This window comes from Diorhabda sublineata, chromosome Y (genome assembly GCF_026230105.1).
Source record: "Diorhabda sublineata isolate icDioSubl1.1 chromosome Y, icDioSubl1.1, whole genome shotgun sequence".
NCBI classification, from domain to species: domain Eukaryota; kingdom Metazoa; phylum Arthropoda; class Insecta; order Coleoptera; family Chrysomelidae; genus Diorhabda; species Diorhabda sublineata.
This window is the reverse complement of record NC_079486.1, coordinates 782,160-796,168: the sequence shown is the minus strand read 5'-3', so window position 1 is coordinate 796,168 and position 14,009 is coordinate 782,160. Positions and strand designations below refer to the sequence as shown.

The following is a 14,009-nucleotide window of genomic DNA, read 5'->3' as shown; positions in this document are numbered from 1 at the left end:
TGGTCGATAGAGATAGATAGTGTCTATAGAATCGTGTTTAATTTGGCATTTGGATATCGGGAGGCGCTAGTGTCTATGGAATCTTGTTTAGCTGGGCGTCTAACCGGCAGCGGGCGCTTGTGTCTATGGAATCGTGTTTAATTTGGCGTTTGTCTGGCGGCAGGGGCTTGGGTCTATGAAACCGTGATAGTTTGGCGTCTGGCTGGCGGGAGGCGCTAGTGTCTATAGAATCGTTTTTAATTTGGCATCTGGCCGGCAAGGGGCGCTAGTGTCTTTGGAATCGTGTTTAGTTTGGCGTTTGGCCGGCAGGGAGAGCTACTGTCTATGAAACCGTGTTTAGTTTGGCGTCTGGCCGGCTGGGGGCGCTAGTGTGTATATAAATTAAACACAAATAGAATTTTTATTTAGTTCAACTTGCGGCCGCTAAGTTTTGTTAAGACTGGTATAAGGGTCCTATTTACCCTTTCCACTTCTTCATTACCTCGTGGGACTTCACAAGTTGTTAACACATGTTTAATATTTTCTTCTCGACAATATGATTCGAATTTTTCAGAACGGAACGCGGATCCTCTGTCAGATATTATACTTGACGGGTACGTTTAAAATATTTTTTATTTTTTATTAAGAACCTGATATATTTCTTACCTGCTTGCATAAGCTAATTACCAATGATATTTTAACAAAACTATAATTATTATATTTGTTGCGGATAGAGTTCAATATTTTATTTCTATGAACAAAAATGTTTTATTTTCAATTATTTTATTATTCTCATTGATATTTTTATATGACTATAACTATTATATTAGTTGCTAATGAAGTTCAATATTTTATTTTTATGAACCGAAATATTTTTTTTATTATTCTATTTTTATTGATCTAATTATATTGCTATAATTTTTATATTAGTTACGGATAAAATTCAATATTTTATTTTAATCAACCAAAATGTTTTTTTTTATACTATTTCATTATTGTTACATGATTCTACTTTTTTTCATATTAGAATATATGCATTATCTAAACCAAATAAATAGCTAAATAATTTAACGAGATTCTGTTTTGTTAATCGTTTAATTATTTTATTTATTTTAATACTACTAATTTCATTATCACGGTGCATTATTTAAAGCATTACTATACAGTTATTTTCAAATCAGCGCGTAAAATTCAAGCGAATACCCTCTATAATCAGCGCCACCTATTTACCCATCAAAAATCAGCTCACATTTTTTATCCCAGAGACGTTACTCCTTCTCTGCACTCCATAATATATATATATATATATATATATATATATATATATATATATATATATATATATATATATATATATAAATACAGGAAAAAGATTTACCAGAAGTTTATATTAGTGACTCTCATTTCAAAGGAGACGATTTTCAATGGAAGAAAATCATGAAAAAATATTTTTGAAAAAGAATGTGGAATTAATACGAGAATTAGCATATTTACAGAGAATGTTGTTTTCAGGAAAAAAGTTATGTTAAATTTGGAGTTATTAAACCGGGTACTTGGCAGTGTTTAGACTCAACATCTGAAAGGTATTTATTGTCTGATGGAAAAATGTTGTTAATGCATACTTATTGCTGATTTTGTAATAAACATCAGTCTGAAAGATATGCTTCATCCAATTTTCATAAATTTAATTATTTTACTCATCTGAAACTTTCAAGTGCTTCTGAAAGTGTGAATAACTCTTTTAACCAAACAGAAGAATGTTCTTATAATGTCATTGTTATTTAGGTTCCAAAAAAACAGGAAACTTTGCAGGAAATCTCAGCAGTTCTGTTTTCAATACACCCTAGAGGCCAAAAAAAATATGAGTATTCTGAAAAATACAGTGGCTCTTCAAAGAAAAAATATTAAGTAAATTCCTCAAAATCTCTGGTATCAGTTTTAAAAGAAAAATCTTTAATTATTGAAAATGCCGAAAAAACCTTGTTGGTAAGTTCTTTGAGTAACAATTTTCTCATAAATAATAGATTTTCTATAAACCGATTATCAAGAAATGTATTTTAATAACTATTTTGCTTCATTTTGAAAAGAATGCTGAAAGCAGAAGTAAAGGATTCTCGAGTTAAGGATATTTTGCTGTAATATTAAGTTATGCATTGCTAAAGCAAAGAAGCTTTAAATGCTATAAAACCAAAAGAATTTTGTGATAGGGAAATGATTTGGGATGAAATTGCAATAATAAGACGAATTGAATGAAGGAAAAAAATTTACAGGATATGTCGACATTGGAACAAATGTTAAAACTGATGAATTACCAGAAGCAAGGGACCTGTTGGGTAATTCTTTTTACAAGGACTTTGTGGTAGTGAAAAGGCTAATTTAATAAGAGAATGCGTCGAATTTATTCATGAAAGTAGGGACAGATTTTTCAAATTTAAATTCATTAAAAACATTTTTTAACCATCCCATCACCCAAGAAAAGCCTTTTACATTTCCCGATACCTGTCATATGGTTTAATTAGTTAGTAATTGCTTAGCTGCTTAAATCAAATTATACTCGGTAATATTTTAAATTAAAGAAGAATAAATATAAATATAACGCGGGTAGCATCGTCTGGGCGAATATCGAAGGTTATCCATGGTGGCTGGCTATGGTGGAAGATGATCCAGATATCGAACATTATTTTTGCTTGAAAGATTCCTTAGAACCGGTGAGTCTATTTCTCTTGGTCACTTTCATTAGATTAGTGTTGTACTATTTTTTTATTTCATGTCCCGATCATCTAGAAGCGGATACAAAAGCTGTATTTTTTGCTCGTCAAATGGAAGAAGAGTCTACTGTCACCATCAGAACCTCTGATACAGATATCGTGGTTATTATGTTAGCCATCATGGAAGATATGAAATCGTCTGTAAAAGTCGGGATTGATCTCGGAGTAGGGAATGCACGCCGATATATCGACATTTCCGCTCTTTTTACGAAATTGGGTCCATTTGTATCAAAAGCACTACTAGCTCTACATGCTCTAACGTGATGGGATTACAGCCCAGCTTTTTACAGACGAGGTAAAAAAGGCCTCTACAGATTCTAATGGGATCTGTAAATATACAAGAAGTATTTGGAAACTTGGCCTCTGAAGCATATAATATTAAGGTATTATCTTCCACCGTGGAATCGTTCATCTGCCATTTGTACAGGTTTAAAAAACTAGCTGACGTTTATATCGCTGGGGTGGAAGTATTTAATAAAACGTACAAAGTAAATGATACGTCTCAACCCTTTTCACTGAATGCGAAATGAATGAATTACTTGTAATTTGCCATCATGTCGATCGGAGCAGCAACATTTATTGCGAACGAAATATATTGCTTGTATGTGGAGAAACGCTCACAATCGTATTCCTACGGAAATGTCACCACTAGAATATGGATGGAGAAATGTGGATGGAAAATTGGAGCCAACTTGGTTTCTAGGAAACCAACTTCCTGAGGCGTATGAAGACATCGTTAAAACACCTGACATTTTAGGAGATACTTTAGATTCAGGTACGTTCTCTTTTCCATATTATACTATCACATCATAAATATAACATTATAATGTATCATAACCATTTTTAGTTACAGAATCACGAGATGACGAATCAAATTTCAATGTTTTGTAATTTATTATAAATTGTAATGATCTATTTTTAATTTTATATTAATAAATTATCCAATTTCTGCACGTAAATGCGGATATATTATTTCTAAATTTCCATCAAAATGGTCAGACTAGCGATATCCCTCCATATAATTGTCAGATTATTATTCAGGAGGACTATGACATCAACTTGACTCTCCTGCATAAAAATCTGACACGCTGGAGTATGTCAAGGTCACCTTTTTTACATATACAAAAATATATTATGAGTTTGTGTCATCATTTTTTTCAACCGCTCGTTACGGCCAGCCCCCTTGAATTAATCGTCAGATTAATATCTAATAGTTACCAGAAACATAATACATGGTAGAGGTACATTAAAGGATGCAAGGATTCTCCCTATATAATTTTCTGACACTCTCGAGTCACTTCAAAAATCCCTATTATACCATTAAGTTGAAATTTATAGGGTAGGTGAGGTTAGTTAATTGTTAATGGCGTTTATTTTTATAGATGTTCATTAGCCACTCATGTCTATCATATAGACATATAAACGTGTTAATTTCCGTGAGATAACGAATCTAAAAATCAAATATCTCTTAAATTTAGATCAATACTTAAGCAGGTATCAATTAATCCGTAACATTAGGTGCTAATTAAATACTTGTGGGAAATTTAGGCTGATGACCTTATAAAAGCTGATATTACGAATATTAATACCTAAATGCAAGAAGAGTTTTTTCAACTACAAATTATCTTTTTTAGTGCTTGCTTCTTGGTTGTTCAACATAGAGTCTTGCAAAAATAAAATTAAAAAGATATCCAACGACGCATTTTTAGTCTAACGAATCTTTATTATTTTTTCTAAACTTTATAATCCTACATGAATCGATTATAAATACCTTAATACACGTTTTAAATGACCTTATCTTTAGCTTGATTTTGAAACCTACTGTAAAAATTAACAGCAAAACATACTCGTACATCCAATCTGGATCCCAACATCAAGCATGTTAATAAAGCCACAACCATTTGTTTATTTAAAATTTCCAATAAGCTTGTGCCATTTATAAAATATATAAAATTTTATTTCACACAAATTCTCTACTTTACACAAACAGCAGCTTTCCATCATTATTTATTGTTTTAACAATTTCAAATAATATTTTCCTATCTGACATTTCCAGTTTTTTAACACTTGGTACATATAAAACATTTACATTAGTATAACTTATTTTTTCAATTCCTAAATTACTAATTGCTACTATATTTCGAACTGCTATGGCTAACAAAAATCATTATTTTTAGCAACAGCAATATGTATGAGTTTTTTTTATTATTATAAATCTTGAAAAGAAAATCCTTTGTGGTTACCCATATGGGTTTAACACACCAACGCAATGCAAAACAACATAAGAAGGATGGAGCTAAATCATCTCTGAGTTCTTAAAGTATCTTGAAGTGCCCTTTGCCCGTTAGTGTCTTATTACCTGCCACTCATTCTATTTTGAGATATTGATATTTATAGTGATTTAGTAAGAACCATTTTCATGAATTTTAACGAAGTTTTAGCCAGCTATATTATGAGCGGTTGCTTATTGGGAACGTGGTAATGAAACACCAAAGTAGATTTTCAGTGGTTTTGATTTTTAATTCTTGTAAAATTTTTAAATATCATTTACAATAATTATTACAATTCAGAACCACCGATAATCTTAATCTAATTATTCCCCAGACGATGAATACATAAGTATTCGAAAGCTCGGAAAATGTATTAAAGTTATTTCCCGTGGAGATTAAACATATTTTCCGAACTTGTGAATCGTCTGGGACTGAAATTATGGTCAAATACAAGAAATATATATAAATGTTTAATAATAATTTTTTTACTTACAATAATTAATTAAGAGTAGTTTTTAATTGGCTAGATGTTGTAGTGAGCGATGTTCAATAATGATTGGTTAATTTATGGATAACATTAAGTTGAAATTTATGGTTAAAACTAGTGATTGGAATGAACAAAAATTGAACAGCTGTCAATATCAAATATCAACTCTTGGTTTATTAACACCACGTTATAGCAGACAAACAGCTTCAATTTTCGACTAACTTTACTGAATCATGAATTATATAGAACAAATTTGAAAGATATGTTATAAATTTTTTTTATTATTAGCGTAACGTTTAGAAGATAATGAATTATTTAAAAAGTACCTAGTAACTAAGCAACTATCTATATAACTTGGCATTTATCTTTCAATTAGGTTCGATTATGAAATTGTTTCGTAACGCCACACGTGGGTTTGTGAGACCTATGTGGGAAATTTTATGAGTGTGTTGGTGAGACTGTGTCATCTGTTCACATCTCGCTGTCATGTAAATTCAATCTTGTATGCTAGTGAAAGGCACATTCTACCGTTTAACTAAATTTGAAACATCAAATAATATAATATAGGGTTAATATATCTCCTCTGTAGAAAGGTCAAAATTTATCAAATTTATTAACTTTTGTCTGTGCAGATGGACAAGCAAATATTTTGGACTACGAACCCAAACTTTTCCTCCGATATACAGAGACTGCTCTCACAGGAAAGTGAGAATGAAGAGGATCAAGACCCTTGTGACAGTGGAGAAGAGAATTCTTCAGTCCAGTTAACAAGTGAACCTGCTGAGGTCATACTACGAGATTCCCCACGTCCAGGTACGAGTACTCAAACTGATCCAGGTCTTTCTCATGAACATCTAAGCCATTCTTTTTTGGAGTCTGAAGATGATTCAGATTTCTCACCAAATCTTAGTTAGTTAGAAGGCGCGAGTGACTGTAACGAATCTGATTCCACTCGAGCTCAAGTGGTTCCTCCAGCATGTCATTCCAAGCATCCCAAGAGTGGAAAGAAATGGACTTAAAAAGAACCTAGAAGGGTGGGAAGGCCACCATTTTATAATGTTGTGGAATGTAAGCTACCAGGGTTTACTCAATATCAATTACATTATCAGCAAACAAGGAACATAATTGGAGTGGCAAAAATTAGAAATTATTAAAACGGAAAATGAACTGCGTACATTTCTTGGAGTTTTGCTGTTTACATCAATTTACAAATCGAATAAAGAAGATACAAAATCTTTATTTGGCACTAGTTGAAAAGCAAGAAAACAGTTTCTCATAGCCTCAGCTATTTCTGAAATATTTCATAAATTCCTGAAAAACAGTCGACTTGTTTATAAAGTTAGTGATCGATGTACCATCGATGAAATATTGCTTTCGTTTCGAGGGTGTGTTAAGTTAAATATTAAATTAAATATATACATGCCCAAGTTTTTGTTTTTGATAGTTTTTAAAAGAAAGATAAATTTTGACGTTTCGACTTCTTTAAGTTTTTATCAAAATATGATATTGAAACTGACAATTTTCTTATTTATAGTGATCTATAGATCACCTTCATCATTTATATCAAAATAAGGATAAATCAACTTAGAACTTTGTTCCCATAAGAAAAATTAATTAATTTTTGTAAGAAAATAAGATCCATAGAAACCTGCATCGTCTGCTATACAAACTTTGAGCCCATTCTCAAAGATGGCGCCAATATTTAATTTACAATATAGTTCCAAGCGACAGTCAACGTCATTATTAAGAATAATAGGGTTCCAAGCGACAACCAAGTAATCGTTTATGTGTTAAGTTCAAAGTCTGTGCCTGTTGGTGCCTGTTTTACGCGATATAATATGTCACGTACTTCAGAAGAAGGGTTTTTTGAAGACTTTTCAAGCTCTGGATCAGAATATGTGCCAGACTATGAAGTTAAAAAACGGTTTGTTTATGAATCTATATATTTAGAGATTTTTAACCTCAATGTTTTTAGAAACTTATTGCAGTCAAGCAACATCAGCTTGGAGAGCGAATATTCAGAGCATGAAGAATCTCTTTCTCACCTAAAAGCAAATGGTGTAGCAGGAGTAAGAAGGTACAATAGTTTTTGACAAAAATAAAATTTTAGAAAAAAAACTTCCTTATGTTTAATGTTTGTAAATTATTCCGGAGATTGGGAGGCCTCTGGTTGGATATCTTGATTGAAAATGTTTTAAAGTGGACTGTATACAATGTGAGAAGCACACAATAAAACGATTTGTTTCGATTTTCACTTTATTGTACAAAATGCTTTGTGAGCCTGAGCAAAAAGCGCTCTCGGCCTCGTGGCTCCTTGATGATTTTATGTCTGTCTTCTTCGGCGCAAGCCCGGTTACTCTAGGTAGGCGCATGTGCCAAGTTCAGTAGCGCACTCAACATAATTTAAATATATACATTAAATGGTTAAACATACCGGCCTCCAAAGGCTCGACTTTCAAACGAAAAATAATATAAAAAATTATGAAATTTATATGTGTTTTCAAATAACTTAAAAATAAAATGTCAAAATAAATGTCAATCACTAAGAAACATTTTTTAAACGTCTATGGGTAGGACGCAAATTTCTGACACCGCCCTCTTCATGATTCCATTCTTCGTACGGAGATTTACATTTGCTCCAGTGTATGATACGTTGATAGCCTGTTAACTGGTATTTGCTGAACGTTTGATTGAGGTATGGCCTTCAACACGTCGCCAATTAAAAAGTGACTCGGAGTTAAAGGACAAAGGTCGTTGGGATCATCGGTTAATGGGATGAGAGGTCTAGAATTAAGAGTGGCCTCCATCTGAATGCATAGGGTGGTGAAATCTTCCAAAGACGAGCAGTTTTGACCTACCACTCTTTTTAGATGATATTTGGCCGATTTCACAGCCGATTCCCACAAACCAACCATATGCGGGCTGTTCGTAGGGTTAAAATGCCACCGAATTCCTTGTGTGTCACAATATGTAGAAAATGAATTGTCTTGTTCTAATGTTTTTAGGAACAATCGCAAATCATTGTTTGCTCCAACGAAACATCCCCCATTGTCAGAATATATATCACTGCATAGACCGCACCGTGAAACAAATCTTTTGAGGGCGTTTAGAAACGAGTTTACAGTTAAATCAGTTGATACCTCTAAATGCACAGCCTCGGTAGGCATGCAAATAAAAATACACAAATATGCCTTTATACATTTTCTATTTCTGTGCTTAACTTCCTTGACCGAAAATGGCCCCGCGTAATCGACGCCACTGCTTAAAAACGGTCTAGCTTGTGCGAAGCGTTTCCCATTTTTTCATTGTAAGAGCGAGGCTTTACTCGAAAGCAAGTTATACATTGATGCAAAATCTTTTTGACAATTTGTTTACCCCGCAATGGCCAAAAGTTGTTTCTGAAAGAGGCCAAAGTTGCTTGAGCACCAGCGTGTAATAATAATGTATGCTCTCTTTCGATTAGGAGGCGCGTGACGTGACCATTATGAGGTAGGACGTAAGGGAATTTTTTATCAAATGAAAAGTTTGAATTGACAATTCTCCCCCCTAACCGCCATAAATGGGTTTAAAGTTAATAATTTTAAATGAGCGTTTAGCAGTTTATTTTTAATTAAACATTTTATTTCTTCCGCAAAATACACTGATTGCGTTGCCCTTATAATACTTTGTTTTGTCAGTTTTAATTCGTGCACTGTGAGTTTTGTACCGTATATTCTATCATGTTTTGCACGTAATGTGTTACCTTTAAATTGTAAAATCCACGCTATGACTCTGTTTAATTTGTCGAAATTAGAATATCTCTCGAATATCGTACTATCAGCTATAATTACATTGTGTGTTAACGCGGAATTTTTTACCTCTGGTAATTCATTGAGTGGTAAAAAATTATTATTCGTTACCGGTTGATTATGATTGCTTAGAAAGAATGGCCCGTTCCACCACATGTCGCATTCCAGCAGCTGACTGGGTAGTGATCCCATCGAGATGATGTCAGCCGCGTTTTGTTCGGATTTTACATGTTGCCAATTTTCGATTTTGAATTTTCTTTGCATGTCCGCTACGCGGTTTGCTACAAATGTTTTTAAAAGTGCGGGTTCCGTATTTAACCACGATAAAACGATGGTCGAATCAGTATAATAAAAAATGTTAGATATACGACAAGTAAAAGCCTCCATGAGCTTAGCTGTCAGATTCGTTGCTAATAAAGCTGCGTTTAGCTCCAAGCGTGGCAACGTGACAACCTTTAAGGGTAATACTCTTGATTTAGCACAAATTAAACGTACAGAGCATTGTCCGGAGTTATCTACAGTTCGTAGGTATGAACACGCACCATACGCGATAGTAGGTGCATCGCTGAAAGTGTGAATTTCAATAACATTGGCTTTGGGAACTGTTATTTGTCTAGGAATTTTAATTGTAGCCAAAATAGGTAATTCCTTTTGTAAATGAATAAACTCTGAAATTATTGGTGAAGGAGCAATTTGATCTCAATCTACTTTGTGCTGCCAAAGTTTTTGCATGATAACTTTGGCTTTAACAATTACTGGACCGACCAAGCCCAATGAATCGAATAACTGAGCAATTACGGAGAGTATTCCGCGTTTTGTGAAATTGTTATTTTCAATTTGTATTGAATCTGTGCTGATATGTAGCGTGTCTGATTGAGAGTTCCAGACAAGCCCTAAAGCTTTTGATTGGTCATCGGTTGATAGATAATGATCTGGTAGATCTGAAATGTTGTTAATATCGTTGAAAATGTTCGGTTTGTTAGTATTCCACTTCCGAAGAGGAAAGGATCCACTTTCTAAAATGTTGGTGATGTTTTGCCTCAAAATTTGTGCATTTTCAATGGTGTCTGTACCAGTGATGAGGTCATCAACATAAAAATCGCGAGTTATTACTTGTGATGCTACTGGGTACTTTTTACTGTTTTCTAAAGCGAGTTGGTGCAAGCATCGTATAGCAATGAATGAAGCTGGAGCTGTGCCGTATGTTACGGTGTTTAATGTGTAGACTTCTAGAGGCAGGTTTGGATCAGAACGCCACATAATTCGCTGTAAATCACACTGCTCTTCTACAATTTCCACCTGCCGGTACATCTTCTCTATGTCCGCTACCATTGCTACATTGTGTTGTGAAAAACGAATGATGATAGCAAAAAGATCTTCCTGTATTAAAGGACCCACCATGAGCGTATCATTCAATGAAATACCGTTTCCTGTTTTGGCGGATGCTCCACCACTCGTAGTTTAGTGGTTGCCTATCCTTCACGACACCATGATGTGGTAGGTAAAAAACTCCCTTTCCATCCACTTCCGTTGCCCACGTCGGCACCTTGGTCATGTGCCCGAGTTTGTCATATTCCCTCATGAACTCCGAATATTGTTGACGTATGACTGTGTCATTGATCAGTTTACTTTCTAATTTGTGAAACCTTTTAATCGCATTCATCTTCGAATTCCCCAAATCGCCTACACCTTCGCGAACTGGCAACGTTGCACGAAATCTGCCAGTTTCGGTCCGCTGAATTGTTTTTAGGAAATGTTCTTCGCATTGTTTTTCTTCGATCGTCCGTTTGGTTTTGTTATCGTCTTGGTATTCCTCGATTTTCCAAAATTTCTCAATTGCGTTTTCAAGCGTAGTTGTGATTAAATTACATGATATGGTAATACTACTGTTATTTTGAATTGAACAATTTTGATATATGGGTCCCGATATGACCCATCCAAATAATGTTTTCTGAAGTATCGGTTTACCGTCGCCGAGCTTAAATTGCCCATCCGCTAAAATATCCCAAAAGACACCTGCGCCTAAGAGAATATCCAGTTTGGCGGATTTATCGAATTCAGGATCCGCAAGAGTAATGTGTTTCGGTATATTTAAATGTTGACAATCGATTTTGAAGTTTGGAATATTACCCGCTATTTGGTTTATAACTAAAAATGTAGCATTTTGTTGAAAAGAATTGTTTTCTCTTGAAATTATATCAATATTTAATTGCTCTGTGATATTAGTAGTAACCTGATTAACACCGATCACTGGTAAGTTTATTTTGGTAGTACCGATATTTAATTTTCGCGCAAGGTCAGAGGTTATTAGATTTGATTGAGAACCCGAGTCTAACAATGCACGTGCTTTGGTTAAATTGCCTGATTTGTCTTTGAGGAATACAGCCGCTGTACTAAGAAGAACATTTTGTTTTTTATTATTTAGATGATGTGTGATTGATGAGAGTTGGATAGTTTCTCGAGGTGCGGCTGTGTTTTGTTTATTTTCAATTGCCAAATGTGTGTTTGTGGCTAATGAAGGATTGCTGTGATTTTGTGTTTGAATGTTGTCATGTTTAGCTAGTTGGTTTTGTGTATCATGATGTTGAATATTGTCTCGATGAATTAGTGTGTTATGTTTCTTTTGACAAACCTTGCAGGTTCCACGAGTGCAAGAATCTGACCTATGATCACCTCTGAGACAATTAAAGCATAATTTTAGTTTAAATACCTCGTTTTGTCGCGTTGAACTTGGTAACTTAAGGAATTTTTTACATGAATAAATGTAATGATCTTGATCTTTGCAATAAGCGCATTGCGCCTACGTGACGGCACATGTGATTGTTTGACCTTCACCCCGTGACGGATATTTAGAATTAATTTTGTTTGTTTGTATACTGTTATTTGCATTTTTGTGCGTGTGATTATAATAGTTAGATTTTAACATGGTTTGCTGATTATCAGTTTTTTCTTTGCTTTCTAAATATTCACAACGATTTACTAAAAAGTCGAGAAATTCTGACAATGGTGGAGGTTCTCTTTTATTTTGTAAATGTAAATGTTCATGCCAACGTTCCCTAGTGCGTGCGTCTAGTTTAATTTTTAATAGTTGATTTAATAGGCGATCCCACGAATCAGTTGGTTCACCTAGAGCTTTTAGTGAAGTAATTAGTTGTTTGAATGTGTCAATTAAATTTCTTAAAAACGGAGGTGATTCCTTAGTAATTACTGGCATGTTAAATAATTCTTCTACATGTTTGTCTATAATAATTTTTTTGTTTTCAAATCGTTCTCGCAATATACGTAAAGCTACTAAATAATTCTCATCTGTCAACTCAAGTTGCTGAATTAATTTTTCTGCCTCACCCCTAAGTCGGCCCTGTAAATAATACAACTTTTCTACTTGAGATAACCGCTGATTCTGGTCAACTAATGCCTGAAATCTTTGAATGAAAAATACCCATTTTTTTTATCGCCATCAAAGATAGGTAAGTCAATTGGTGGCAGTGTAATTTTTGAATTTACAGTAACACTATTGTTGAACAAATTATTTTGACTAGCTACATTATGACTAGCTGTTATTCTGGCTTGTATGTTGCTGTGAAACTCTACAATTTTATTTTTAGCGCTGGCTTGTGCTTTGAAGAAGCTGTTTTCGAATGTTTCACGATATTCTGAATTAGTTGTACACTTTTCTAGCGATTCTATTCGTGACTGAACTTGTTCGAAATGGTTGAAAATACTCGATACGTGGTCTAGACGTGATTCTAATTCTAATAAATCGGATTCGTTGGCTCGTTTAATGAAATTTATAAACCTACTCAGCTTTTCGATAACTACATCACGTTGCTCTTTTAACTCTAGCAAAATATCGGATTTGTCCGATTTCGATTGATCTACTTTTGACACATTTACTTCATTTTCTCCTGCTAACATTGTGATGTTTTGTGAGAACCGGCTAAATGAAATGAACTAGTTTGCAGTAAAATACTTATAGAGATTCAGAATGAAATAATATCGATTTTAACGATTTGAAATCCCTATGCATGCAGATGATAAAATGGAACAAACTTACGGTTTGGAAGAATAAATGATTTGCACTACACTTTTCAGCCTGTGATTGTCTGATTGTTGTAAGTACTGTCTTGAATTGTTGAATCAGCGTGAACTGTTGCCGCTGCTTTTACACTAAATCCGGCTCGAAGGACCAAAATGGTTGGATATCTTGATTGAAAATGTTTTAAAGTGGACTGTATACAATGTGAGAAGCACACAATAAAACGATTTGTTTCGATTTTCACTTTATTGTACAAAATGCTTTGTGAGCCTGAGCAAAAAGCGCTGTTGGCCTCGTGGCTCCTTGATGATATTATGTTTGTCTTTTTCGGCGCAAGCCCGGTTACTCTAGGTAGGCGCATGTGCCAAGTTCAGTAGCGCACTCAACATAATTTAAATATATACATTAAATGGTTAAACAGCCTCAAACTCAGTAAATAAGAATGTTCCAATACCAGAGGATTATGGCTCGATAGTCAAGTATGGAATATATAATATCAAGTATGGAATAATTCATAATTTTATTAGGTTATTCATTCAAATTCAGTTTTGAGTCTTGTCATGTTTTTAATTTTAGTTTCATGGAGTAATAATACTTAATTAATAGTACTAACAAATATTGCTAGTCAACGAGCATGCTTTCTCCGAAGTTATAAAAAAAATGATGATAGTGTATTTACAA

The 14,009-nt window shown here is 33.9% G+C and overlaps 2 protein-coding genes across 2 annotated transcripts; both read right to left on the bottom strand.

Moving 5' to 3' along the window:
• Positions 1-9,016: 9,016 nt before the first annotated feature.
• LOC130451981 (uncharacterized) lies at positions 9,017-10,624 on the bottom strand. Its single transcript, XM_056791339.1, has 2 exons — positions 10,001-10,624; positions 9,017-9,940 (listed from the first exon to the last, which is right to left on the bottom strand). The coding sequence occupies exons 1-2, from the start codon at positions 10,622-10,624 to the stop codon at positions 9,017-9,019; spliced, it is 1,548 nt and encodes a 515-aa protein (XP_056647317.1).
• A 76-nt stretch (positions 10,625-10,700) lies between these two features.
• On the bottom strand, positions 10,701-13,207 carry LOC130451980 (uncharacterized). Its single transcript, XM_056791338.1, has 3 exons — positions 12,797-13,207; positions 12,217-12,650; positions 10,701-11,967 (listed from the first exon to the last, which is right to left on the bottom strand). Exons 1-3 carry the CDS (start codon positions 13,205-13,207, stop codon positions 10,701-10,703), a joined length of 2,112 nt encoding a protein of 703 aa, XP_056647316.1.
• Positions 13,208-14,009: the final 802 nt, after the last annotated feature.

Coding starts and splice junctions, on each gene's coding strand:
- LOC130451980 (XM_056791338.1), bottom strand. CDS start 13,207: ATGTTAGCAGGAGAAAATGAAGTAAATGTGTCAAAAGTAGATCAATCG. Junction 12,651..12,796: donor TGTTCAACAATAGTGTTACT/GTAAATTCAAAA, acceptor TATTATTTACAG/GGCCGACTTAGGGGTGAGGC. Junction 11,968..12,216: donor ACTGATAATCAGCAAACCAT/GTTAAAATCTAA, acceptor TAATTGTCTCAG/AGGTGATCATAGGTCAGATT.
- LOC130451981 (XM_056791339.1), bottom strand. CDS start 10,624: ATGGTAGCGGACATAGAGAAGATGTACCGGCAGGTGGAAATTGTAGAA. Junction 9,941..10,000: donor AAAAACTTTGGCAGCACAAA/GTAGATTGAGAT, acceptor CATTTACAAAAG/GAATTACCTATTTTGGCTAC.